Consider the following 27876-nt stretch of genomic DNA (forward strand, 5'->3'; position numbering starts at 1 on the left):
TTAAATCCAAACTAGAACTGGGGCAGGGGAGAAAATGGCAGTAGTTCCATTCCTATATCAAATATTATTCATAACTAAATTCTTAGAAAAAAGGGGGGCTACTGCAGCTTAATTCCCATTTTGAGAATTTTTTTGAGCTTCAGGCAGATTCCTGATTTGAAGAGCAGTTGTTAAGACACAGCATAAATTTAGAAATGCAATACCTGCTTCTGTTAGGAGATGTTGCTGCTGCAACCACACAGATTGGCAGAAACTGTAAAACTGGTCTCTAGATCTGCAAACAGAAGGGCTGGACCAGCCTCATCTGAAGAATTTAGGTTTACTGTCTTGGGGAGGGAGGAAGAACAACAACCTTAGCTTTAGCATCTCATGCAAGATTTGAAGGCTTTTCAAAAGTCCCACAGAATTCTTTTATCCATTTTTTGCTGACACTGTTGAAGAACAATAGCAGATCACAATACATCACTTTCCTTGGTAATGTATTCTTGTTTTATCACACTAGTCCGAGTGGTCTAGAATTCTGCTTTTAATTTCAGCTGGTTCTTTAATCTTACTTCCTAGTACATGGTGATTTATATCGAAGCAGCTAAGACCATAAAGCAAAACACAGTGTAACATAGTAATCATAGCCTAACTTTAACAATGTGAGACTAAACTGCTTCTGAAAAATCCCATATGTCACTGTAGGTTGTCTATATGACTATGTGCATACATGGAATATTCATACAGGATATATATGTACAGTAAACACGTGAAACACATGTGATGTTAAGCATTTGGTTCTGGTTAAGACCAATGGAAACTGAGGTTTCTGAACTCCACACGGGAGATTCTTGCAGCATCCAGTCATAGACACCTATTTCATGGGGAAAATGTAGCCTTTCCTTCAGAGGTCTGAAAGTTTGGTTCCATAGGTGTGTTCAGAAAATGAGACTTCAAAAACCTTTGGCTCTTTTTAAATTTACTTCCTCTTCAATCCACAATATTGGTTTTGATTCAGAACACTTTAATGGGGACTGTTTCTATTTTCTCAGTAAGCTGATAAACTGTTATTACTATGGAGCAAAACCTTTCCAATACACAATATTCCTAGTGGGTCATTAACTTTATGTTGAAATAAAGGAACTTTCTCCCTTTTCCTCCTGACAGTTATTCCTGATTTATCTGTATTAAACGAAACATCTACTCTCTTTATTACTGCTAAAACCAAAAGAAGACAGACTATTCCCAGACAAGTTTATACTACAGAATGTATGGTTAAAGTAAGTAAGATTTGCACAAATATGTTATCCTCTTCCAAAGTGTTAGTATGTTACCCTTTGATTCTATGCTACTATTTGTTCTTTCTCCTTTGAAATTAATGGGGGAAGACTTCAAACTTATGGACATTTTGAAATAAAATATTAGGCCTGTAGGCCATGGACTGGTGAGATATTAAATATACTTTTTCACTTCCTTCTACATTACTTACAAAATGAGGAGAAATCACACAGCTGACCACACTGCAGCTACTTAATGCTGCTGTAAATAGATCATAATAAGCATGTGGTATATGTGATTATCTGTGCTGATTAATGAAAGGGTGTGGATTGTTCAGCATCAGTGGAAGGAGAGGAACAAGAAAAAAACCTTCCTGATTGCAACTGCAAATGATAGCAATTTTTCCTTCCTGCATTAATGAATGTAATTCATGTAATGCATATTACTTCATTCAAAAGGAAAATTCTCACGTTCAGTTCACAGACATGAAGTATTTTAATTAAGAATATCAATGAATAATGACAATCCACTTCCAGAAAAAGCAAAGAAAGACACCTCTTTGGCCATGTAGAAGGAGCTGTGATGCAAATATAGTTTATCAGTGTAATAAATTAATTTTCATAAAACTCTTTACCAAAAGAATATCCTTTAAACCATGTTTTGCTTTCCCCTTCTAACCTTCCTTTACATGCAGTATTTGACTGCAAACCTTAATTGTACAGTTTATAGTGATCAAATCACTTAATCCTCTATAAACATCACAAATTAAAAGAGCTTTCAGCATCTGAACTCCAACACAACATACACAAAACTAAAATAATTCATTGTCTAGAGACCATAACAAATTTTAATGTGCATTTACAGAGTAAACAGAGGGCTGAAAGGGGTCAAACCAGTGGAAGTGAAAGTATGTATTACAAAATCCACACAGTACTGAATTACAAACTAAAAAGTGATGTTTTTGCAAAAAAGGAAATAAAGATGTCTGTTGGTGGCACGACATATAGATAATATTAAAAACTGGCTTGCATGAGGACCAAAGTATGTCTACTCTGAAGTTATAACACACAGACTGTAAGCAATTTACAGAATTTAAGTTAGTTTTGCATATACAGGAGTTGCAAAATTAGAGAAAACACACTGAAATATAGAACACACACACACACAAAAAAAAGATGTATATATATAAACCTCCACACAATCATCAGGGGTTGGCCTAAGTCAGTAATTGCCACCATTGAACAAGAAACAAACAAAAAAAGACAAGAAAAAACCCACAGGGGAAAAAGAATAATAAAAAAATCCCTGAACAACTCAAAAGAAAAATCTCCTCATTTGTTTTCCAGAAAAAACATCCTCTAGTCTGCTTAGCTACTTTGTAGAATTTCTTTTCTTCTCCCTATTCCTCATGCAAAAAGAAAAAAAGAAAAAAAGACTTTTTGATAAAGTTTGTGGGGTGTTTTATTTGGGTCGATGTTAAATCACTATGTTTTGTTTCATTATTTGGTCTCTGTTTGCTTCCAGGCTGGAACGGTTCTTTCAGCGTAGGAAACCAAACGTCATCCATGGTTAATTTTGTACTACTGATGACTTGCAGGCCAACCCCTGAGAAGTCAAGGATGAGGCTCCTCCTTGCCGAAAGAAAAGGAAACTAGGTCTTGCTGTTACAAATCGTTTGATTACATCACACCAGTTCTCTTCAAATAAAAGATCAGTAATACGCCAAAGAAAATAAGATATATCAAGAAAACATGTTGTATCCTCTTCTTTTTATAATATTTATTTATTTATTTATTTATTTATTTATTTTATTAGCATTTTTGTTTGTACTTCCTGAAGAAGGTGCTCCTTGTGTAGAGATTTAGAGTACATTGGGTGCAGAGTGGTGGTTGGAGGTTAGGGTCAACTTTGCTGTCCGCTCCGTGGATTTTACAGGCGATTTGCTCTTTGCTTTAAGAAGAGAAAGTGATATTGGAAAAAGTCAGCACTTTTAGATTAAAGCAAAGCACCCTTCACAAAGCCACAAACAAGAAGCAGGACAGAAAGTCCATGGCTTGTAGCTATCCTCGCACCTGCGGAAGAAGTTATAAGATATTCGCTCATCTTGCAGATTTCCAATGCTCCTTATAAGGTTGTTTTAAACACATACATTTATATATTTAATTAGCTCGCCAGGTTGGCTCTGGTGCCCATGAATGTCTTGGCATGCACTGCAAATAACAACACATACAAAGTATTTCAGTCCCAGGAGGTTTTTTTGTTTTGCTTTGCTTTTGTTTCTTGTCTGTCTTTTTAAACAACGTTATCCACTGAAACCATATACCAAGAGGAACAAACTCAAACACCTTCCACCTCAGGATGTTCTTTACAAAATAATTTCCAGTATCACATCATTGACTGCTAACAAAAAAGTCATCTAGTGGCTAAAGAGTGTTTTCTTGTAAAACAGAGGAGAAAGGTACTGGCAAATGGCTGTGCTATTTACAAGGGGGAAACAGAATGCTAAAGGGTTTGTAGTATTTATTTTTGAGAAATTATATTTTTCCAGATTTTTTTTTTTAAAAGCCATGAAAACAATGTTACATATCATTTTTTCTAAAAACATGACTTTATATTTTAAGTACGTTATCAGAATAAAAAAATTCAAAACGGGACTAATTAAACTGAAATATTTGCACACCAAAGACATGAGTATTTAGATGTCTTACATAACAAATCTTAGTGCTTGATAACTCCCTATATCATAAAGAATTACATTCAGAATTTGAAACATATTACTAGAGGTGAAAACCATAAATTTAATTTGGTTACACTATAAATAAAATTTCTAATTATAGCAGGTTAATGCATGATTAATAGATTTTATAGCTGTGTTGTACACTTGAAAAGGATGAATGTTATTGATGGTTACAGGCATCAATTCTATAACAAAGTAACAATGTTGCATAATGCTGGACTTCTAATAAATGCTTATTTTAAAAAATCTCTTAATCATTTATAAGCTATTTTTGTGAAGAATTTAATACTAAACTGAATGCTGGATTCCACTGCAGACCCAAAAAGCACATTTATCTTCTTATCAAGAATATACACAACGGAAGCAAAAAGAACACAAGGCATATGCTCATTTTTTAAAGTTTTCAGATATTTATCAGTTAAACATTTCTCCGTATCTGCTAACTATGTTTATAAGTGTAGCAAGAAGTATTTCTGTTCCTGTCTTTAGTAATTTTTTCCCTTCAAAAACAGGGACTAAACTAAATCCCTGATCTCTGAACACTGCTTCCTTTTGTAAAGGCATGGTGTGAGACATTGCATACATAGTAGTTGCCATAAAAGACTCTTTGACCTCTCTTACATACACAAGAGCTTCTAAGTAACAGCGATATTTCAATCATCCACATGTGAATTATCCATGCGTGTTAATACGATGAATACTTTAAATGTCTCAAAGCCATTATTAAGATTTTCAACTCTGAGCTTACTTCCTACTGAACTTAGACAGGAGTGGGAAGCCTACTTTTCTCTTGTCCATCTGATAATGCTAGCCTACCTGTACTACACTGCAATAGTTTGCCTGGCTTCTCAAAACACTTATTGTGTATTAGTAACAAGCAAACACACAGGCAAATTTGCTGTAACTTCTTCCTGTGAGTCATTCATTCAGGTAGTATTTACAAGATTGTGCCCAACGGTGGAGTTCAATTTCTGGTTTTGGTTTATTGCAGCATAGCTTTGTTCTCTCTTTTATATAAGGTGCAAAATTTGTCATTTAACAGATTTTTATAAAGACTTTTCTTTCTCTAACTAGCTTAGCAGAACTTACTCAGAACCTTTGTTAGTGTTAGATCATTTAATGATGTATTGAATTATTTTCACTTGGTTTATTCCATTTAATTTTTTTTTTTGATTGAACTAGAGAAATACACTGCTCAAGACAATTCTAAAGAGGTCTTTGCAGATACATTTCCTCTGCACAAAATATGTACAATGCAAATAAGGATAAATACTCAGAAGAGTCTCACAGATATTTTTTAAAAGGGTTTTTTTAGCGTTTAATGGCATTATAATTTGAGAATTTGAAAGCTGTAATGTGTGGAAGAGAAACAGTATGATACAAAAGAGGTTTGACTTAAATTATTTCACAGTAGGAAAATCCACCATTATATTTGCAGGCAAAGCATTCTTTGATTTCTGTTTTGTTTTGCTTCTTTTCAATGACAATCTGTAGATCCCCAAATTAGGGCTCATTTATTGCATACACATGATAACCTTTTTATTTATAATGTTCAGTCTGTATAAATCACAACCTTCCTCCAATTCATGTCACGTGTTCTACACGCATGTTCGGTAAACAGCAAGTTTGTTTATCTTGCAGGGGATTTAGGTTAGAGTACATGCAGTAAGTACGAGCTAAAGCAATACTGAACACATGAAAAAAATTTAGGGGAAATACAACTAAAACAATTTCAGCTTCTAGGTGAACAGAGGCTGTTGGATTGTTGGAAATCACTGTCATAAACAGTGTCCTCTGCATAGTTTCAGTAACTGATTAGTATATCCTAATGTCATATCAGGTTTCTATTTACTGGCTTAATAGTTTCCAAAATGCTGTCTAACCCAAACGGATACATTTTCAGTAATGTATCATCCCCAATAAAATTAATTTGTGACATATAAGACTGCTAGGTGTACTCTCATCTTTCAGCGATTCTTAATGAAACACAGTTAGAGTTTAAATATACTCAGGTTTCTTGGTTTTTTGGTTTGTTTTTTTTTTTCCTTTTTCTGGAGATGGGTAAAAGAACTGTATTTGTTCTTTCATGAACCCAAGTATTTCTTTAGATTTTGGAAGGGGTAAAGCTGCAAATGTAAAATAATAACATAGCAAAGCTGAAAGCAGCCTTTTTAGATTTTTTTCCCTTTTTCTATTCTTTCATATTTGCTCATATTCTATTATTTTGGTTTCCATCCTGATAAAGGATAAGTCATCCTGACTGCAAATCTAAAAGTCATAGGGTGTTTAAATCAGAGATTTAGTTTCACTGTTTTTAGACAGAAGTCAGAGGCAAAACACAAATCAGAATCCAAATCCAAATGTATCCAAATTCAGAATTTTCATGCAGATGTGGTTTTGGTACACAGTTCTGTCCAGGACTTAAATAGTATCACTGGAACTGCAAGCATGGTAATATAAGTAAAAATGTTGATCTGTCTGTGGACATGCTAAATCGATTACTCATTTCCCCACCATTTCTAACATCATTTTCTAATTGGCATAATGAGAACTAAGAGAAATTTCATTGCAGGTCAAGAACACTGGGCAAAGCTGGACTACAGTTATGTTAGCCTCAAAGACAGTAACTTGGAAGAACAGTAGTTTGTACGCATATATTTTTTCTATATTATTAGTTAAACTCTACTTGATGTGTGGGTCAGGGATTCTCACATTTTGACCTATCAGCCACTGGGATCCAGTTAAATTCTTCCTGTGAGATGCAAATGCCCATGTGTTGTCTTTGTTTCCTGTCACTGACATACATCCAAAGGGCAACTGTCCACGAAATACTTAGCCTTCTCCTGTAAACAAATGATGTATTGTCAAAGGCATGTGATCATGAGATAAGTTTCAACAGCATGAGAGAGTAGTCCATGCCATTAAACTCTTTGAAACTGTGATTTATTTGAATATGTGGTTTCCTCAAATGCTAGGAAACAGAGAGAAAAGATAAATAATTCTGAAATTAGCAATTAAAATAATAATCTCTGTCACAAATGCTGAACCATATTTCATGTCTCATAGTGTACGGACCAAATAGCTAACCATCAATTCTGTTCTGTTAATGAGATTAATTTAAGAGCATCTAAGTATAAAACAAACCCAGCAGAAGTTATAAATTCTTAGTATACCCTAACTGATCAAAAAACTAGTTACTCATGCCTGAATGACTATAATCCCTTGCTTTCACTAAGATATTGATCAGAAAAGATGTCTGTAAAACTACATGGGATTTTGGGGTGCAAGCAGAGAAAAGCAAATGCTGGTTTCATAATTTTGCCCATTTATTTTTCACAACTGGACAAAACACCTATTTGTAAACTAAGCAGCTGCCTCAGGCCCTACACTTTTAGCAGACCCTATTTGTAAGAGTACCTTACATGGCTAACCACCTTGGGTCTCAAGTAGTTTGCATCTGAAAAAGTTGAAGTTTAGCAAGTTTGGCATTCCTTGTGCTTACTAAGGTTTGGGAGGTCTCTGGGATGTAATAGCCTCCTGCTCTCTGAGCCTCAATACCTGTCAGAGACTCTGAAAACTGGATTCTTACAGTTATGATTACGAGTAGTTTATCACCATAAACTGTGAATTCAACAGCACTGCTTTAATATTTTACTAAACATATAAGTTTAGTGAGGGTATCCTTGAGTTTCCTTTAATTAGTAAGCCACTGATCACACAGGAGGACTAACGCCTGAATAGAGTCTTGGTTTTGTGCTGACCAGTACAAGAGAAATACAGTCAGTCACACAAAAGTCCATCCTCCTTCTCTGTATGTATTACATGCTGCCAAAATATTCCTGCATATATATGGGGATATATAATCATCTTGTGCCCAATATGAGTTAATTTTGTTGTATTACTGGTTTCTGAAATCACAGAGGTGTTGAAACCTTTGAAGTTTTATTTGAATATGTTAAATACGAATATGTTTCAAATAAACAGATTCTTCCTCTCTGGCCTACCAATTGCTATCATTTTTACGCCACTTAACTGCAGAAATCACATTTACCTATAGCTCTCCTATACTGCTGGAATATATACCCACACTCAGGAAGAAAATTTCCGTACCACAAATGTCAGGTCCCCTTTTCCCTCCTTAAGGGAATTACTTCTCATGTGTGTTTTAAGGTTCAATCACCTGTGTTCAATTTTGGGGAACTGAATGACAAAAGACAAGCAGTAAGTATCATATTCAAGGCTCCTAATGTAGACACTTTTGCTTAGGCTTCAAGTCCATCTTTCTCCATTGGCTGTACAGTAGTGAACCTAAAATATTGTGAATTGCTCATCACTGTCTGGGGCAGTCATACCGCACAGGGCAAAAGAATTCATCTTACACACCAGGAGAAAAGTTCTGAATTTCTGATTTTTTTTACGTTTTGGAAGAAAACTACTGCTTCCAAACTGGTGGAAATTTAGAGTATGCTATGTATTGAATTTCCCTGAAGTTTGCTTAGACTTTGCGTCCAACATGTAGCTCTGTTCATCTGCTGTGTGTTCTTCTTCTGCCAGTGATGCCCAGAAGATTAGGTGAGGAAGAGGGATGGGATCCTGGATGGATGGTTATTCCTAGCTTTCACTAGGTAAGGCACGCAGGTGAACAGTGGTCTTCAGTCCTGTCCTGGGGCAAAAAAAGCGACAACTTGCCAACCCTGAGTAGCGGAGAGAGTTCTGCCAGGGATTTGAGCCACAATAACTCCTGGAGTTCTTTCTGGGCTAAGGCAGGTCACAGCCTTTAATTTGCTACCAGCTACACCTAAAGCCATGTTCTAATGCAAACTTGAGATGGAAATACTTGGGAGAGGAAAAACCTGAGGAGATTTCAAATATGTATCAGCATGTAGTAAAATGATACTTAGCTTCAGGCAGTGGTCCAGAACAAGCCATAGTAAATCTATAAAAGGAAAATAGCTAGCAGAATGGAGAAAGAAAGCAGGGTGGGACTTTGAATGACTTCTGCAATTCCACAATGCCAAGATGGACGGAAGTAGAATTACGGGTACACTGGTGTGAAAAAACATGGGATTTTTAGATTCAGGCCACTTTCTACATCATCCCTTACATCAATCCATACCTAGGGAAACATTTAAATTTTCACTTTCTCTGTAACATATTTGAGAGTCATGATTTTCTTTTTAATTCTTCAAACAGTGCCTTTGCTCATATCTCATTCTTGAATCCCTTGACTGGAACCAGGCTTCCTAATTGGGCCATCAGGCACTATGAAGAAGCTAAAATGATCTCTTATGTCATTCTCAAAGATGAAAATGAGATCATCAAAATTATCTGACCCTGTCATCCTTTTACCTTGAACAGGCAGGAGGGAGGGGTGAGATACCTAAACATATAACTGAAAGGGGAAGTGCATCAACATTTATAGATTTTCATCCTGTTCCGATGAAAATAGCCAAAAATCACTGTTGAGTTAAAACAGTTTTTCAGGAAGATGAACTGGATACTGTAGTTAGTCCACCTCTAGTATAATTTTTGCTCTCTCCTATGTCCTTTATCCTGTAATTCATAACTTCCACTCTCATCAGTGCTTTTCCTTCTGTTTTCATATGTAGCTTTGTTTAAATTGTGTCAATAAGTAGTTCAGGACTAAATAATGTTTTACATACTAGCATGATTAGGAAATCCTGATAGTTTTACATTGGCTTCATTCATTTCTGTAGCAGTGATCTTAAGTTTTGTTTAAATGCTTATGCTTCTTGAACACTTATTTAGGCTGTTTTGGTCTGAAAGTGAGTCTAGCTATCTGGACAGACTATCCCATCAAGAATTCAGCTTCTGACATTTTAATTTCCCTAGCATTTTCATATGATATTCTCATAAACAAGCTTAGAGTAGTAAAGTAGCATTAAGTTAGATTCCCATTTGGTGAAATGAAGTGTAGATGAATTGTCTCTGCAGATGATATGTGGGGTAGACCATATCAGAGTCAAAATGATTTTTGAACCTAAGACACACAGCTTTCAGCTTTAGATATACCGAGAAACATATTCCTCTTCTAGCAGCTTAAAACTTTTTTTTTGTGCTCAGGTACCTCAAATTTCTTGTGTTCAGCCAAGGATATAGTGTGTTCTCGATAGCTCTGAATTGTTTAGTGGCTCTACAACTATGACTACTTCCATCACTATATATTTATTATATTGTGGAAGCTTTTTTGTCTTGATACTCAAACTCCCCTGGCTGACTTTCTTTTCTTAGGAGAATGACATTTTGCCTACCTGGGGCTCTCAGTCACTAATGTCCAGGCATCAGCCATTTGTAGCAGATAGCCTAATTCTCTTCCTCCCTTTGGTTGGCACTTGAGCCTGCAAAGTTTTAAAGTTTTTTTGTTTGTGGGTTTCTTTTTTTTATTTCTTCACATAGAGCATCTCTTCACATGTATAAGTAATGCATTGACTTCAGCTGTTTCTATGTCAGTGAGAGAGTACTTTTTGGAGAAAGGGTTGCTAAGAGAGGTGCTTGCAAATAGTCTGTGAAACACCAGTATTAGCTATTTAAATAAAACTAGTGAGAGAAGCAGTCCAATACCCAGTGCTCACTGCAACAGTTAAAAGCTGAGGGAAGAGGGAAAGCTCAAGCAAATGCAGGCCCTAAATTGGTTAATTAGTATTGTTTGAAAACCTGGCAGCATGTTTTATGACTGCTCTTATCAGCACTGGGCACCTTTGTCTCTCCTCCTGTCCATGAAATCCATGGATATAAAATGTCTTAGACTTTTTCTAATGTGTGACAGAAAAATATATAAACCGGTGCATTTCTGTTTATCTGTGTGAAATGTCTGATTCCAAAGCAAATGCATATTTTGTGACTGTCCTGTGGTAACCCATCCTCATCCATTTACATGCACACAGTTATGGCCCATCCTGAATCAAACCAGGAACTTAGGCTGTTAACAAAAATTCTTCTTGAATTGACTCTTTTCTTAGTAACCAGTTTCTGATGTTGTAACTAAACATGGCTCCAGCACAAATTGTTCAGCATTTTTGTAGTATGTATAAATGTGTGTATATTTGATATATGCCACATTCTAGTTAAACTAACAGAGCCATTTCAGAAAGATACCATAAAGTTGCAACAAGAGTTTTATTTGAAGAAAAATAGAATTGAACTCATCTTTTTCCTCCTGTGCTTTTTGCTTCCTGCTCATCCTTTCATCTATCAGAAAAAAATCTTAAGTGGGATGATACTTAATATTTCTCCATCATCTTCAACAGCACTGTCATACCAAGAAAAACATATACCAAGAGGGTTATTATAACATAGATAGAAGGAAAATTATTCTTTGTAAATATTTCAGCATGAGATATTCAATCCCTTTTCTTGCTTTTCACACCTGACACTGCTTAGGCTTATGTTTGACATAGAGTCAACCTGATCTCCTTCTATTTATATCATTTATATAAGAGCTATTTTCATGGAAATCAGCTAAGGTCCCATTTATCTGTACCCATCCAACTGGATGAGACTGTTTTCTTCAGTCTGATTCCTAGATGGTAAGTGTTTTGAGGCAGGGACCATTCTTCTGATACTTTGTTTGCCTGGTGGATAATGCAGTTGTTATAGAGATTAGAACAATACCTCTGACTAACAGAACATAACTCTGTCTAAGGGCTATGACTCATAAGCTCTTAACGGTTTTAGCTGGAGCAGTTTAAGATTATAGTGCCTCCATCTCTCTACCTCCCCCTTTTACGGAAATTAAACTCCCAATAGTAGGAGTGATACAAGCAAACCCCATGCCATCTCTTCATCTGTCTCAATGTAACAACCCAATGTTTTAGTTTATCAGCTGTCACAGAGGCTTAATAAAATGCTCAACACTGAGAACTGGGAGAGCTAAGGAGCAGGCACCTATTTCCTTCTGCCATCTAAGTTTGGGGCAATAACTTCTGATTGCGGCAAGACAGAGACATGGGGTGGCAACATTTTAAACTGTAAGAGCTAAATCAGAGTTGACAAGTCAAAGCCTTCACCCTTGCTAATACTGTCATACAAATAAAAAAATACAATGTTATCGCCCCTACAACCACAGTGTACTAATTTGAAAATGGTGGACTGTGAGAATGAAGCATTAAATAAATATTTGTGCCAAATCCTGTATTAATTCTCTCTACTTCACATTCCATATTGTTGAATTTTTCTACTTTTATTTCAGATTGTTTTACCTTTCTCATTACAGTTCTGAAACGTGAGATCAATCATAATGATGACATGTCATTCGCTGTTATTCAAAGACTCTTCAGTATAAGATAGTCACTGATCAGTACATATTGTATGCATGTGAATAATTCATCAGAGTAGAACATAGGTAATTGATGTGTTGTTTTGGCAGACTTTCAGACAGGCACAATGCTATGTAGCCATACTCTCAAACAGTGTTCTATTAAAGGGCTTTGCACCACCTGAAAGTCTAGCTCTCTGTGAGACCTACTGTTAGTTCTTGGCTTCACAATTGATTTATTATTGCTTCTCGACAAAACATGCTGCCCTTTTTACTCATTTTTTACTCATTTTTAGGTTGCACGGAATGAAGTGGAGATGGATACACCATGTTCTGTAGTCCTGTAGAATTCACTTTTATAGTCATTATAGCCCTATGGCTGTGATTTGGTCGCCAAAAGCCTCAGTCAGCATCACAGGCAACAACAGCAGCTGAGGGAATAACAGCAGTAGAAATAGGACTGGCAGTTGAAGTAGCATCCAGATTTGCTATCTCTATTTTTGTTGCTGTTAATGAACACAAAGATCGTATGTATGAAGCACTGGGAATGCTGGCTGTGGCAGTTAACTTTCAAATTTTTATTCTTCTCAGCACATGAGGTAGCTTTGTTCCAAGACAGTAGCATTTATCAGTAGGTGGGGGAACAATCTTCAGTGAGGTGGATCAGACTGTAATACCTACGCTTAGACAGGATAGCAAGTTGCACTGCCAAAAAGCATGACGGCAACTTCCTTACAATAAGGTAAAATGAAGGGTTTGGGGCAGAGCCTCCTCTTCACAAGGCCAAGGGAAAGATCATCAGCCACTCTTCAAATGACACTTGGCTTTGTCATCAGCAAAGCAGGGTTAATTGATTATTACTGTAGCTGTGAAGAAGGTTATGTGTTTGGAATATCTTTGAAGCTATTGTAAATGAATGACGTTCTTTTGGCTTCAGCAAAGTTGTATCCATTCCAACCAGCAGATAATTCTACCCATTCTTTTTAATTTTAAGTAATGCAAAGGATTTTCATAATGAAATAGGGCACCACAGGCGGGAAACTTCCTGCTTCTTATCTGAAACAAGTGAAAATGTCCTCTGCTTTGGTCTATATGTGCCAAGTAAAAAATGGGTTGTTTTCTGAAGCAAGAAAATCCCATCAGTTATTTCAAGAGCAGGCTCTGTCACATATGCTGCAATCTCTGATGACCTAGTGCAAGCGGCCTCATTGTGTGACAATGAAAAGCAATTTGAGTGAGCTGACAAACAACTCATAAACAACTTTCTTTTTTTCCCGCTGTTTTTCTTTTCTTATTTTCTTTTCTTCTCTTTCTTTATAAACTATGTGTTTCATCTGCAATCTTTCCAGTGGTTAATTAACAAAGAAAGTTATACCAGGCATGTAGAACAGAATGACTGTGATTCTGCTACTCAGGGACTGCCTGAGGGGTCCCCTATCAGATCCTTATATATCAGTTTTGTTCTAAAGGTGAGGTGAGTCTGAAAGATTCATTTTTAAATAGCTAAAAGAAAGCAGGAGATGTAATTAAGTGCATACATAGCAATGGCAGATGGACAGCAAAATATACTGGCAAGGTTACTAAAAGAATAGGAATGATCTCAGTATACATACATATAGATATAAACAATGTAGATGGAGAAAGAGCAAAATGAGTTTTGTAAACTTTGTGTATTTAGTCCCTGCTATGTCTGTCCTTGTTGTTTCTGAATTGGCTTCATAGGGGGCAAATACACAGTGCAGCATCCAAAGACAGTTTTACATGTTTTCATGCATATAACCTGTACGGTATATGAAAAAGCAACTGCTCAAGAGTAGTCCAGGTTGTGTTTGAAAAATAAAAATGGAAATCTGCCATGGAGTCCCCTTTCCTGTAGTAGGCTGTTTCTAATCTGCCATTACCTGCTTTCTCAAATTCCCTCTTACCCCTGCTCGTCATTAGCTAAGGTTATTTAACATTTCCTTCCAAACACCATCACTTTTACAGGAATATGAGTTCCAGTGGACATATCATATGTTTAAGGATAGAATCCATGATTATCTCAACAAATCTGAAAAGACTATGATCTTCTTTTATGATTCAGTATTAGTGCTTAACCATGGACACAACTAAGGATGAAGATAATATCTCATTTAGGAGAGGACATGTTTAAAATTAAGCACACAAAGTACTCAGTCTGGCATGGACATGTGGGATTGAACAACTGTTAAAACTTGTAGAGCAACAAAAATTAACACATATTAGTTGGTGAGTGTTTTCTCTTCTTAGTTCCTGAACCTGTGTTTCTGTAAGAGGAATAGAAAGGTGACAGTGGTGTAGGGTCAGTGATTGGCAATGGCAGTGAGGGATGGTTACAAAATATAGATACCATTTTGCTTGTGACAGGAGTTAAAACTGCATATCCACTGGCAACCATTTGTTTATTACTGGGTGCAGTTAGACTAAGCACTAGGAACAGGAGTTTGGTTCTATCTATCAGTAAGTATGCACATATAAGAAATTAAGATGTGGGTTCTTTGAAAGAAACACAAGGCAGTAGTGAGTTCATTCTTCACTGGAAATCTTGGTCTAAAAAAAAAGGGGTTAGCTGCTGTTAAGACTTTGCTTTGTCAGTGAAGTTATTTGGAGCAGATTAGAACTTCACAGAAGATGCTTACAGTTTCAAGGTCAAGAACTAACTGGCTAATAGGACTACATCAATTAACACGATTAGAATTTATTCTATTATTTCAGAGAAGTTAAAGTGGAGTGGCTTCATTTCAGGAAGAGAGAACCAAAATGGAAGTTTCAAGTAAATACAGAGATTGTAGAGTATACAGGTGTAAAATGGGATAGTCCTTGCATCATCTTTTTGCAAGAATTTTTCTGCGAACGGCTGAATAAGGTTCAGAACAAGAAGAACAAAACTCTCATTTAGCTTTTGCTTTAATGTAGTCCTAAAGAAACAGAGACTTGACTTTTTGCTGTGCAACAGTCACAGTAATGGTTGGTGCCTTCTTATGGGTACTCGCAGTTTATAAAACAGCATCTGCAAAAGATGTTCTCTTAGTGAAGAAAGCAGTAATGTTGGGTGTCGCCTTGGTGGAGGCTAGAGCAGACTTTTTGTCAAGAGGAGATGTAACACAAAAGAAAAAACCCAAACACACAGAGAAGTTGGTTTATATCCGAGAAGATTCCAAAATGGACAAAAATATTGTGCTTACAATAGGTTGATATTAAAAGATTCCTGGATTCTGTAGATAAAAATGGAGGCTGGAAGGAATATCATCAATTTATCAGTATCAACAGATTGAAGAAATATGTTTTCATCCTCTTCTTTTGCATTCACTCCTAATAATCATCTTCTCAGTGTGATTTATGATGCCAAGGATCCTGGTTGTTCTGTCTTAGGTAAGGACCACCTTCTTCTTTGTGCTCCTTTTCAAGTCACTTGCTGCAGCCATCATCACAGGAACAGTTTCGGTATGTCATCAGGTTAACAGTTGAATTTGTTACTTCATGAACAAACAAAGAAAGTTGCTAGAAATGTGCAGAGTATTTATGTAAGCAGTCAGAAAATGGACCTAACATCACTTCTTCATTTGTAGCTATTCCCTCTTGAGTTCTCTAAGCCTGATCTTCTTGAGTCTGAAAAGCAACTAATGGCTTTGAGTGCTTTAAGAGAGCATTGGGAGAACAGGAAGAGTTTGGGGGATACACACATTCTCAGCACATCAAATTCTGCAGCCCTTTGTGTCGCTATAAATTCTGAGTGACTTGAATGCAGGTAGCAGAGTTTGTCTAGATTTATATCCATGAAACAGTAAGATTTGGTGCAGCCTGCAGATTATTTTGTTTCCTTTTACCTGAATTCGTTGCAGCTTTTGGATCTCAGTTCATTACATTGCTTAGAGTTACAAGGTTCTGTGATAACTCTGTACGTTTACCTTTGGACTAAGATATGTTGTTATGAATTATGCAGAAATAAATGTCTGTCACTCCACCTACACAGGACATTTTCTGGATATATGCAGATTAGCCTGTCAAATTACTTAGATTCCTGTTAAGATGTGATGGTTTACTTCATTGCTGCAGCCAATGAATATGAAATGAAAGGGCCAAGCTGTGTTAGCTTTGACTTTTGCTTTCCTGACTTTTTTGACTTTAAGGTAGACATTTAGTGCTTCTCAGTATATTATCTGAAGATTGTCTGTGGGAGATGTTCTCTTTAGCTATTCCTTCCTATATTGAATCTCCATTATGCTAACAATAACAGATATATTTTTTACACTCACATAGCATTTTCAGAGAAGCACAAAATGCTGAATGGACCTCATATCACTTTAATTTGTCAGCCCTGGCTATATAGCTCCCTCATAGTTATCAGAGATATTCTTACTTTTGAGTAAAAGGGGAGAATGGCAGAAATATCTGTCCAGTTGGGAAATACTGATATTTTAAAATTGCAGTGACTGTAAACTGCTTTTCTAGAGCTACCTATTAAATATCTATTGTTAAGAAATAAATTAAATTCTTCAGTGTGCTTCAGGATTGAAGGAGTTAAGTAGAGTGTTATCTACCTTTCAGAAATAAATTTTGGGGACAAAATAGTCATATACTCAGAGTCAGTCTTTCTTATATTAGTAGCTGAGTTCTTGAGAAACAGCTGAACAATTTTGCAGTGTCATGTTTCTTTCTGCTGTAAACATATTTCGCAATAAAAAATAAATTAAGAAAAAGTCATGTCAGCATGGCAGTAAAATATATTGCTTGCCAATAACTATGCACTGGTTCTCTAATGTTGGAGAATATTTGATACAATTCCCTATGGATAATAGCACTTCCCTCTTCAAACAGTATTGCTGAAGTCAATGTATTACTCAACATGAACAAACACATCACAAGTCACCCCCTGTGTCTTTCAAATACACACATGTGGTTAATAATGATAAATTTGTATTCGACCATGTTTCTGTATTCTAGGTTGGATGGATACATTGCTTACATATAATATAATCACACAGCAGTCTTGTGCATGCATGTATAGTTAGCATGATGTTGAAGAAGGGAAAAGTTTCTCATCTGACAGTATAAGGAGATTGTGTTGATCTGATTTCATTAAAAGAAAGACTATTACTGTCTATGACACCTCCTTTCTCCTTTTCTGAGGTCTCACAACTGATGTCTCTCCTTCCTCAGCTGCAGTTGCTCCTCAAAGTTACACAGAGATGAAAACCCCCACTGCCTTGTGCTCACATGGGTATTTCTATTGGTGTAGAGTGAGTATAACATGGAGTGAAAACCCAAATCACACTATAGTGGTAAAATCAGAGCCAGATTTTCTTAAGCAAAGGAAAGTAAATCTTGGTTCTCAAGAGTTAAACTGATGTTCATCAAAAATATCACCAGTAATTACTGTGTAGCAAGTGACCGTTAAATTGAAATTAAGACTAATATGGATTCTTGGTACAGTCGTTGTTTCTTCAGTAAATGAGTTTCACCTCTGATGAATACAGCATTAATCTGTGCTTCATCATAAAACAAATGAATTAATAAACTAAATTATATTTTAGACTGTTTAATTTTTAAATTATTTATGATTACAATTGTCTGTACTTGATCTGCAGTAATCTTTGCTCAAGGAAAAAATTAGAGGTTAAGTTTTTCTATGTTTTTTTTTTTACAGGGACCTTTTAATGTAATAACCTACTAGCTCTCAAATAACAAATATCCAGTAATCAGGCAAGACTTTGATTGGACTAAAGACATAAACAATATTATAGATTCAATTCTATATCCAAGGTGATTTAGTGGATTAGCTGTTGTGTGCACACTTTGGCCGCAATGCAGTGTAGTCTGTAGCTACGTATTTCATAAACTTGTGACTATTTTAATTAATGTCACATAGAAGTGAACAGAAACCAGAGTTTTCCCTTAATGGACAAGTCTGCTATTTTGAAATGTATGAGTCCAGTGGAAAAGAAGCAATATATATACAACTGTCTGAAAGGAAAGCCATGGCGAAATGATGATTTTAAATCAGTTGAAATATTTATTTTCTTCTAATAGCTTAAACATTTTTTGGAAGAGCTAAAAATGAGTGTGACTGCATTTCTGCATTTCAGGAAAAGAGAACTGAATGTAACTTCTAAATAATTTTTTAAAAATGTATACAGAGGTAAAATGGTGGTAGTATGTGCATTGTCTTTCCTAATAGCAATAAGAAATGTAATATGAATAATCACAATCTGTATTGAAATTTATTTTCCTTATCAAAATGTTTTTCTAATAGTATGCTTGTAAGCTGAAAGTGATCTCACAGTAAGTGTGCTAAGAAATTTGTTGTATTCCCAGTTTTGGTTTGATGACGCGTCATTTGCTAGCAGAAAAATGATGCATCAGAACAAACTAAATGAGCTTCCATTATATATTTTAAGATAGGTTGTGATCTCCTGCCTTACACTGGGCCCTCAGTGTAAACACAAGTAACCCAGAAACTCTTAGACTTGCACAGTTTGTTTTCCAGAGGATTTTTGATCATTTACATCTCAAATTTTTAACCCTATTGCCATCATAGAGTGGTCAACAGCTGCACCTCCTGTATATTCATGTACCTTTGCATAGCTGTGGATTTTACTCTATCAATGTAGAAAATGAAGACTTATATGGCTTATAGGTTATTTACACAGTGCTGTACAAAATCACCCAAACAAAAAGTGTAGTATGTTAATTTCTACATGACACACAATTGAGGCATTGCCATTTTAATGCCTGATTCAAAGACAATGGTCAAGCAGCTGAAGATGGCAAACCCACATTATCTGACAAATCCATGGTCTTTCTAAAGCCTACACAATGGAGAAACAATCTGGTGTATCTAAGGTCTGCTTAGATTTAGAAGTCAAGTTCCTTATGAAAATACGATTGATACTAAAAGTAGATTAATTTCACCAGATGTTAAGAGATATAAAAGTTAGGTGACTCGTGTAAATAAGGAAGAAACACTTCTGGATGTGTGTTTTATTTAATTTATCATGCACAGCCATCTTAAAATGAGATGAGTCATTCACTGACATGCCCCTCTCTCCACACACACTACGGGGAAAGCTAAGCTTTGATTAGAGACCTAACCTTAGGTTGATAAAACCAGTAGAGATAAAATCCATGTATACAAATTTAAGGCTTTTTGCTTCTTCTGCCCATAAATTTATTCTTCAGCTTTTAGGAAGTAAGGAGATAGCAGGAGGAATAAAGCCAAAAAGAAGGAGGAATAAATGAGCACCACACTGTTGCTAGTCAGAATTCCTGGTTACCTTGTTGAGTTAGCCTCCTTTTACATGCTGGTAAGCAATCAAATGAAAGCTCAAAATGCTTTACCATACCTGATTGTGGACTTTGTTTGGGGATTTTGGCTGCTGCTTCAGGGCTGGAGGTGGCACGCACACGCTGATTGGCAGAGTTATGGATGCTACTTGGAACAGCTGCTGAGATGTTTTTGCGAGGTTTCATGTCTTGCAACCACATTGGAGATGCCTCAAAGGCTTGCATTCGCCGAGAGTGGCTGTTAGCATTGACTTTGAGAAATGCCTGGGCCTTGTATTCCTGAAGGTCTCCATAGTTGGCATCGGTCACCCTGCACTCATACAAGCCTTCATCCTTTTTCCTCACTTTAGAAATCTGCAGCTTGTGGGAGATGTCATTCCCTTGTACTTTTACTGTCTGCAAATTTGCCAGGAAAAAAAAACAACAAAACAAACAAACAAACATGTTGTCAGGTATGACTCTTTCTCTGGGAAGACTCTACCGATGTAGAGCCTGCCCAGAGAAGTCAAGTGCCAAATTAATCAGCGGTGTGACTGTGCTTACTGCAGGGAAGTTGCATCAAGGATGGGTATGATTATTTGTGTCTATGAGGATGTCTGACATCTTCTTTCCAAAACTGTTTAGATGGCTTCCTCTGAAATGCTAATTGGACTCAGACAAACAACCCAAACTACCGTGCTCATTCCAATTAATTGCTTAAGATCATGAACATTCTTAATGAGCTTTCTTACATAAACCTAGTATCTGTGCACTTCATTGGTTAAACATTTCCAGTTTGTTGGCTTTATTGAATAATTCAGTTTTTGAACTAGTGCATTAACAATTTTGTTGATATTTGCCAACAGTTAAACTTCCTTAGTAACAATTTGCTAGATTAGCTTGCAGTCTTCACTACATTGAAACTGCATATTTGTCTCTTTCATGCGTGTCCGAAACTTTGGTATTTTTTGTTTATTAACCATAACAAGACATCTTGTGTCATGTAGTTCCTTTTGTTTCATTTACACAAGTGTGTGCTTATTAGATGTCATATATCATTTCTGCAGCACATATTCAAGTAGCACATATTCAAGATTGTTTTAAAAATTGTCATCTAAAACAAGATTCCTGATTTATTTCTAACAGCTTTTAATATCTGAGGGTAACATAACATATTTTTGTCTCACAGAATTAAAACACATGTGACTAAATTATGCATCTGGAAATGTGTGATAGGTATTAAGATGCATTAAGAGAGGTAAACCAGATTCCTTTCTGTATGTTCATCACTTTAGAGAATTTATATTTAATTAATTGGCTATTACTCTCTATCTGGATTAATAGCTGTAGCCCCACAGGAAGCCAGTTAAAAAGGATTCAGTGGGACAGAAAACTTTAGCTTTGAAGAACTCCTGAACCTGGTTTACTTCCACCATTGTATAAACATGTTACTTTGTGTCATACCAATGACAGGCAATGAGAAAACATCAGGGTGCTGAATATATGGTAGATCACAAAAGCAGAAAACTGCTAGATTGAAGCTAGGCACGTGCTATTGGTGATTACACAACACCTTGCTTCTGATAGCTTGGCACGCTGCAGTCACCAGTGTTGGCAAAGCACCTATTCTATCTGCTTGATAAATTGAAGAGCAATACTTGTGAATACATTATTGCTTTAAGGTGTTGGATGGACTTTACAGTCTGTTGTGTTGTATCCAGCTCTGAATTGATACTTGGCAAACTGAGTTGAAAGTATGGATCGCATACTTTCAGGCATAATGTATGCAATATTAATTACACAGAAAGTGCTGGATAGTTATTTAAACCATATTCAATAATAATATATCTCTACTGGAGTGCTCATATTCAGCAAAAGGATTAAAGAAGTTCCATATGAATGGAAAGAGGATCCGTAGGTCCTGTTATGCTTTCATTTGCTCCCATGCAATATCTGCAGAGTTAACAGTGTTGCACAGCGCTAATGAAATACAGAATTTGTTTTCGGTTTTGCATTTCAAATTTAGAAATTGTTGCTGTCAGATGTATGCATGTTTCCAATTTATGCCTCATTATCATTTAAAATCAATAGAAGTGGTGTATAGAAGCTCAGTTTAAAAACACATTTAGTATATTTTACCACTTCTTTAAAGAATTTACTAAATGTACTTAAAAGTTTGCTCTCCTCTTCATGAAGATACTTTCCACTAGGACTAATGGAGATTCTCTGTGTGCCTTCAAGAAAGAAAAAAATGAAGGCTACATTTGTAACAAGTGTATTTAGACTGTCAATGTAATGTTGACTTTTTTTTTTTTTTTTATTGCAAATATAAAATGGTTTATGCAAGCTTATAAAAACACTGTATAAATACCCCACCATGAATTATTATCATACATAATGAGAGAGATTTTTTACTTGAAAGATGGGACAAGCTTTATAGTCTACACTGTGTCACAGATCTTATGGATTACTACAGGGATTTTGAATGAGCCAGTATTGATAAGGAATAAATTGGCTGCTAGTCACTATGTCTAGTGGAATAATATCCAAAGACCACATGTGGGCCTCATCTGTAAGACAGTCTACAAATGTAACTGAAGATATGGTCGATGACACAAATCGTTTCTAGTGTGTGGTGAGGAGTATCATAGGAAATGTAAGTATAGGTAGAATATGTATCATTTTGAACAAAATGTATCTGAATTTCATTTATGAATGCCCTTCAGCTATACCTAGCTGCACTTTGACCTGATGTAATGACTAGGTTAGTTAGTTGTAGGCACCAAAGAGCAGCAGAGTAACAGGTGTAACAGAAAAGATTCAGCTCTATCTGTTGCTGTTTTAAGCTTTGCTGGTACAGCCTTGGCTGCAGCTAAAAGGCACTTGCAAAGGGATTGTGTCTAAGAAAGGGAAAACCCCTTTGGGCTCATAAGGAATACTTATGCTACAGTATCTGCTAAGTATCTGTGGCTTTCCACTGCAGTGAGCACCACACCATGATCCCACCACCTTACGTTTCTTGGGACACTGAGGGAGGGAGGGTCTGAACTCAGGATACGGGTCTGCCAAGGAAGGGACCCTTTCCCTGGACAGGGGCTGGAGCAATGTTGCTCATAATTGTGTTGAGACAACATTCTGGTTTTATCTCCAACGGCAGATTGGTAACTCTGGTTTCCCCACTTTCCTAAGAAAGAGTCTCAGTGGCCAAGAGTGGAGATTACTCCCCACTGGGAGGTCTTGTCCAAAGACTTGCTGGGCTTTTTTTCTGCCAGCAGGTAAGAACCTGGGAAAGCACCCATTTAAACAGGTGCACACCCCATTGAAGGAAAGTACAGCTTCACGGGCAAATTTCAGCCTTAAAACCAGCTTTGGAGCGCTAAGGCAGACTCGGCAGTTGCCCAGGGTAGAGGAGCACAAGCGGTACAAGGATGGGTGCAGGCCGTCTACTTCACGGGCTGGAAACAGAGCCTGCCGAAGCTCTGCTGCCTGGGCCTCGCTTGCCCATGCCTTCACGCCCGGGGGTCCCCGGGGGAGTCGGCTGCGTGCGGCAGGGCTCTCCCGGCCCCCTCTGCCGGGGCCGGAGAGGGAGGCGCTGGGGCTGCCGGCCGCCTGCCGGCGCGGATGGGCGGGGGTGCGGGGGGGGAACAGCCCCGCCCAACCGCGCCGGGCCTGCTCGGAGGCGGCCGCCGCCGCGCCGCGGGTGGGCTCCGGATCGGGAAGGACGCGCCGGGCCGGCGGGAGCTGCCCGCGCCACGCCGCGCCGCGCCGCGCCACTTACGCTGATCTTGGTGCCGTCGCTGTCCAGGTCCCGCTCGGGCAGGAGCTCCACCTGCGGGGACAGGAGCGCCGCCGTGGGTCGCCGGCCCCCGCCAGGCTCCGCGCCGCGCTCCCCGCCGCGGAGCCCGTGGAGCGGCGCGCCGCGTGTGCCACCTGCGGGCCACGGCGGGGAGAGCCGGGACGACCCGCCGGGCACCCCCCACAGCGCGGCGGGGGGGCACTGCCCGACGGGCCCCACACCACCCCCCACTCGCAGGGGCGTCTTTACGCCGAGACCGGCGCGAAGGCGGCAGCGGAGGAGGGGAGGAGCGTCCCTGCCTGACCGTGTAAGCGGACATGGCCCCCTCTGTCCCTCTCGGAAGACTGGAATTGCACTGTTGTATGAGTTGGTTGGGGTTTTTTTGCTTTTCTGGGGCATTGGTTCCCCCCTGCTCTCCCCCTCCGCCAAGTGTGTGCCCTACTGTGGCAGCTGCATGCAGAGTTAGGGCTGCCAACTCCACTGCACCAGCTGTATATTGGAGGGCACGTGTAGGATCTTGCCATTTGGGAAATGAAAAATTCCCACAAGGAGCAGTCTCTGAACAGCTGCTTTCCAAAGGGGTAATGAGAGAGAGAGAGAGAAAGAAAAATAATAAAAAATTTAGACGTTGGAAATCTGTGTGGTTTTGTGAACGTCCCTAGCTGCATCCTGAGAGTGACAGGCACCAAAGACACCAGCCCTTGAGGGGGGCATTTTTCTCTGCAGGTTCCCACGCTGCTATTTCATGGTCAAAATTAAGTCCCTGGGGAGATCCAGAACCTTGCTCTGCTCCCTCCCTCCCCCCCCCCTCCCCCCTCCCCTTCCCTCCCTTCCTCTCGACCCCTTTTTCTCGTGGGTGGTTTGGAGACCCCATGGCAGAGGATCAGTACCTGAGTGCCTGTCACCTCAGCTCCAGCCTCTTGGTCCTCAGCCGCCCGCAGAAACCACCACTGGATTTCGAGGTACACGGAAGCAGAGCCACTTTGGAAAGCACAAGACATCTCCACATTCTGCCCTTCAGTGGCCGTGACATTTCGGGGAAACTCAGTGAATTTTGCTGCAAAACAAATGCATAACGTGTTGGGATCTCCTGTTACCTACTCACTGTTTATTCTCTGCTTTCTGTGTTGCTTTTTTTTTTTTTTTTCCTGTCTCTCTTTTTTCCCCTTTAAATTATCTCTTTTATTTTCTCATTCTCCCTCTTTTATATTTTTCCATTTTCCCCACATGTTATATCCCCTGGTTTCTCTCACACCCAGGTATACCTTCCCTCCCTTATACACAAATCCACTTTCTGTACGCTCTAAGCTCTGCTCATGGGAAATGCTATAGACCCCCCTGACTGCTCCCATGGGCTAGTAAAGTTTTATGTAATTAGGTCCAAATACCCTTGGGCAGAATGCAGTATTTCACCAGATTCGCTGAGGGGTTTTGTGCAAGACCGATTTGGCAGAGGAAAAAAAATCAGACTGATTTATTGTATTTCGTAGGGCTGAGCTGGAGACATGTAAATTGTTAAATCTTCCACAGCCGTCTGGAATGGCTGTTGGAACGGTCGCTCTTCTGAGGTGCAGGTTACGACCACTCATCAAAATGCCCATTTCAAAGGCTTTACCTGAGTTAGTTACTCTTTCTGAGAACCTCTGCTTGCATAATCAGACCAAGAAGCAATATATCTTCTGTTTCTCAGTCCTGGCAAGCGCTCCCTTTAACAAACAGGATCTGCCCATTTCAGTGTACCACTGCTTGGTTTAAAAACTAGCCCTGATGGACATAGTCCAGGGCACCAATATTTCTTTCAGTCTTTACTTCCTTCTCATCCTTTCCTATAACGCACTTTAAAATTGTGCAACATAATAATGTGATAGTCAAGTGAGGGGGACTACAGACAAACAATGGGATAAATAAAACCTGTGTTTCAAGAAGAACAAAATTTGGAAATACCCTGCAGTGTTGCTTTCTGTTACGCGTTGTTACAGATTGACTAGAGCATATTATGATGCGAAGGAAATATTGCTCGCTGTCTCCTCCCCTCTTTCTCTCTATCCAGCCTTCCTAGCTAACCTGGAATTGGTGGGATAATTTAGCAATACACTCAACCACTGTTACTTCTTTTCCCCCTTACATTTGTGCTTGGCAACAGATACTTATCAAAGCTACTAGCTTTATATTTCACGGTGTCCCATTTTCTGCTCCCCCCCCCCCAGTCAGCGGTTGCTAGTCATCGGGTTAAACTGACAAAAGGACTGTGCATTTTGTACGTTCGGGGCTTGTAAGTTTGGGAATTTTTTTGGTTTATTTTTTTTGTTTGTTCGTTCCCTCCCCTCCTGGTCAGTGCGTGTGAGCAGTGGGGGACGCGGAGGCGATACCGTCAGCACCCTCCCCGATCGCACCGCCCGGCGCAGCCCGGCACACGCTCGTAAAGCCGGCGGGGAGCTGCTGACAGGCAGCAGCGGGCAGGGAGCAGCGGGCAGGGAGCAGCGGGCAGGGAGCAAGGGGGCAGGGAGCAGCGGGCAGGGAGCAGCGGGCAGGGAGCCGGGGGCGGCGGGCGGGGGGCCGGGGGAGGCGGGAGGTGGGCGGGGGCAGCGGGCAGCGGGCAGCGGGCAGCGGGCAGCGGGCGCAGGCGGAGGGGGCGGCCCCGCGCGATCTGTCCATGGTGCTGACAGCGTCGCCGCAGCCCCGAGGTCCCAAACAACTGGTTCCTGCAGCGCCGGGGCTGCTTGAAATGCAAGGCGCGCCTTTCGGCGGGGAGGGGGGACGGGGGTGGGGGGAGGTCTTCAAAGAAGTCGATTTTGTCTTTTTCTCTTTTTCTTTTTTTTTTTTTTTTTTTTTTTTTTTTTTTTTTTTTTTTTTTTCGGCGGGGGGTCAGAAATACACATAGTCACAGAATCAAAATGAAGGTCTGACTGAGGATTGCAGGATAATAGGGAGAGGAAAGGAGACTGCAATATTTTAAGGGAAGCAGTAGATTTAGCCATCCGGTACTTGGTCTGAATGCAATAATTATGCATGCACGGGTAGGTGTTTATTGTATGCATATGTGCATATATACAAACATGTACGACCCCAACACATGTATGTCCGTTCACCCAACACCCCTTTACTCTTCTGCAAGGTGCCTGTTATTTCCCTCTTTGCAATCAAGTAAAGGAAGCCTGTTTTATTCTCACTTTGGGGAAACTTCTCACTTCTGTCCCTATTTACAGACAATTTTAAAACTAAATGTAAACCTGATGCTTGGTGTCCTCATCTCCTATCCATTGAGATTGTTTTCTTCTTTTTATTATCTTCTTCCTCGTGCCCCCCCCCCCCCCCCCCCCCCCCGTCTGTTTTAGCATAGAAAAACACTCACACATATTTGACAATAAGTCATCTTACCTTGGGTAGAAAGTCCTTGTTGAATATACATAACTGAAAAGAAAATGAATCCAACATAAGCTAGAAAGATCCCCATCATTCCAAGATGAAGAAGAAGTCACATCAGGGTAACAAAAGCCAAAGGTGCCCTCAGAAAAGGAAGAATTGATGTGTGAGTGTATGTATGTATCTCTAAATATATGAACAGAAAGAGATTTTAAAATGTTACAAAAAAGCTCTGTATTGTAGCCCTAGCTGCGACACTGTCAGCATTCTGCTACTCAGTGGAGTCTTTTTCTTTGGGAAGAGCGAGTATTGCAATACAGTGTGGTTCAGATGAGCTGTCTCAGGCGCTGTGTTGCTTGAAGTCCAGATTCAGACTAAAAAAAAAAAAAAAAAAAAAACGTTGAAAAGTGGGTATCAGCTGCCTTCTGTGCCTTTTTTCAGCTACCTGGCAGCTTCGTCCAACGTCAGCTCTTGCTGCTCAGGATGGCGTGATGACTGCCCTCCCTACACACTGATCCAGCTTGGGAAGAGGGGAGTGGGGGAAAGAAAGAGGGTGGGGGGAGAGAGAGAAGTCTACTGTGCTTGTATTGCTTCAACTTTTCCCTCTAATGGCTGCGATAATGCCTTTAACCCTTTCTTCTCTTTCCCTGTTCTCTACACCTCTCTACCTGTTCTGACTTCTTCTGCCTCTGATGCTGGGGTAAAGCTGCGCTGTGCTTTTTTTTTGCCTTTTTTTTTTTTTTTTTTTTTGCATAGTATACAGCTTGTGATTGTACAGAGATCAGGGAGCCTTTATTGTACTGATGTAATCTTCGGTCTTACATCCCAAAACACTCAGTGGCTAAGAGGGCAATGCAGTGGTTTGATTTTTGGTGAGTTAAGCTGTTTCTGTTTTCTCCTTTTTCTCTCCCTCTTACAGGGTCTAAGGGGAAAATAGTTGCTCAGTAATCCTATTGCACTCGCTATTGCCTGCTCCAAATAACTATACTTCTAACATCTTACATTAAAATGTCATTTTGTCTTCAAAGAGATAAAGAAGATGATACTTAGAGTGTGCTTAGGGTGCATGTATTTATATAGATTTCTATGGAAAAAATATTTACCTAGATAAATATGGATTTTAATATCCCACAGATTACTCACAGAAATATATATATTTATGCA

At 38.9% G+C, this 27876-nt stretch overlaps 1 protein-coding gene across 5 annotated transcripts; it reads right to left on the minus strand.

Moving 5' to 3' along the window:
- Positions 1–508: 508 nt before the first annotated feature.
- Positions 509–27876, minus strand: VSTM2A (V-set and transmembrane domain containing 2A). Of its 5 annotated transcripts, XM_074825286.1 has the most exons (6): positions 26728–27876; positions 24240–24406; positions 23332–23382; positions 19629–19970; positions 14198–14199; positions 6681–6786 (listed from the first exon to the last, which is right to left on the minus strand). In XM_074825286.1, the coding sequence occupies exons 1-6, from the start codon at positions 26804–26806 to the stop codon at positions 6696–6698; spliced, it is 732 nt and encodes a 243-aa protein (XP_074681387.1). In that variant the 5' UTR covers positions 26807–27876; the 3' UTR covers positions 6681–6695. The 5 variants fall into 5 exon arrangements, with proteins under 5 accessions (XP_074681372.1, XP_074681377.1, XP_074681378.1 ...); XM_074825271.1 differs by lacking the exons at positions 6681–6786; positions 14198–14199 and adding an exon at positions 509–3210 and having other exon boundaries at positions 19634–19970; XM_074825276.1 differs by lacking the exons at positions 6681–6786; positions 14198–14199 and adding an exon at positions 509–3332 and having other exon boundaries at positions 19634–19970.

Source organism: Strix aluco, chromosome 1, assembly GCF_031877795.1.
Source record: "Strix aluco isolate bStrAlu1 chromosome 1, bStrAlu1.hap1, whole genome shotgun sequence".
NCBI lineage: Eukaryota > Metazoa > Chordata > Aves > Strigiformes > Strigidae > Strix > Strix aluco.

Bases quoted from the DNA above. Each gene is read 5' to 3' on its own strand.
- VSTM2A (XM_074825286.1), bottom strand. From the start codon at position 26,806: ATGATGGGGATCTTTCTAGCTTATGTTGGATTCATTTTCTTTTCAGTT. The intron at 23,383-24,239 runs GTACTGATCCTC...CTGTCCCCGCAG, and splicing joins CTGAGGTGACAGGCACTCAG to GTGGAGCTCCTGCCCGAGCG. The intron at 19,971-23,331 runs GTAAGTGGCGCG...GCAAATTTGCAG, and splicing joins GCGACGGCACCAAGATCAGC to ACAGTAAAAGTACAAGGGAA.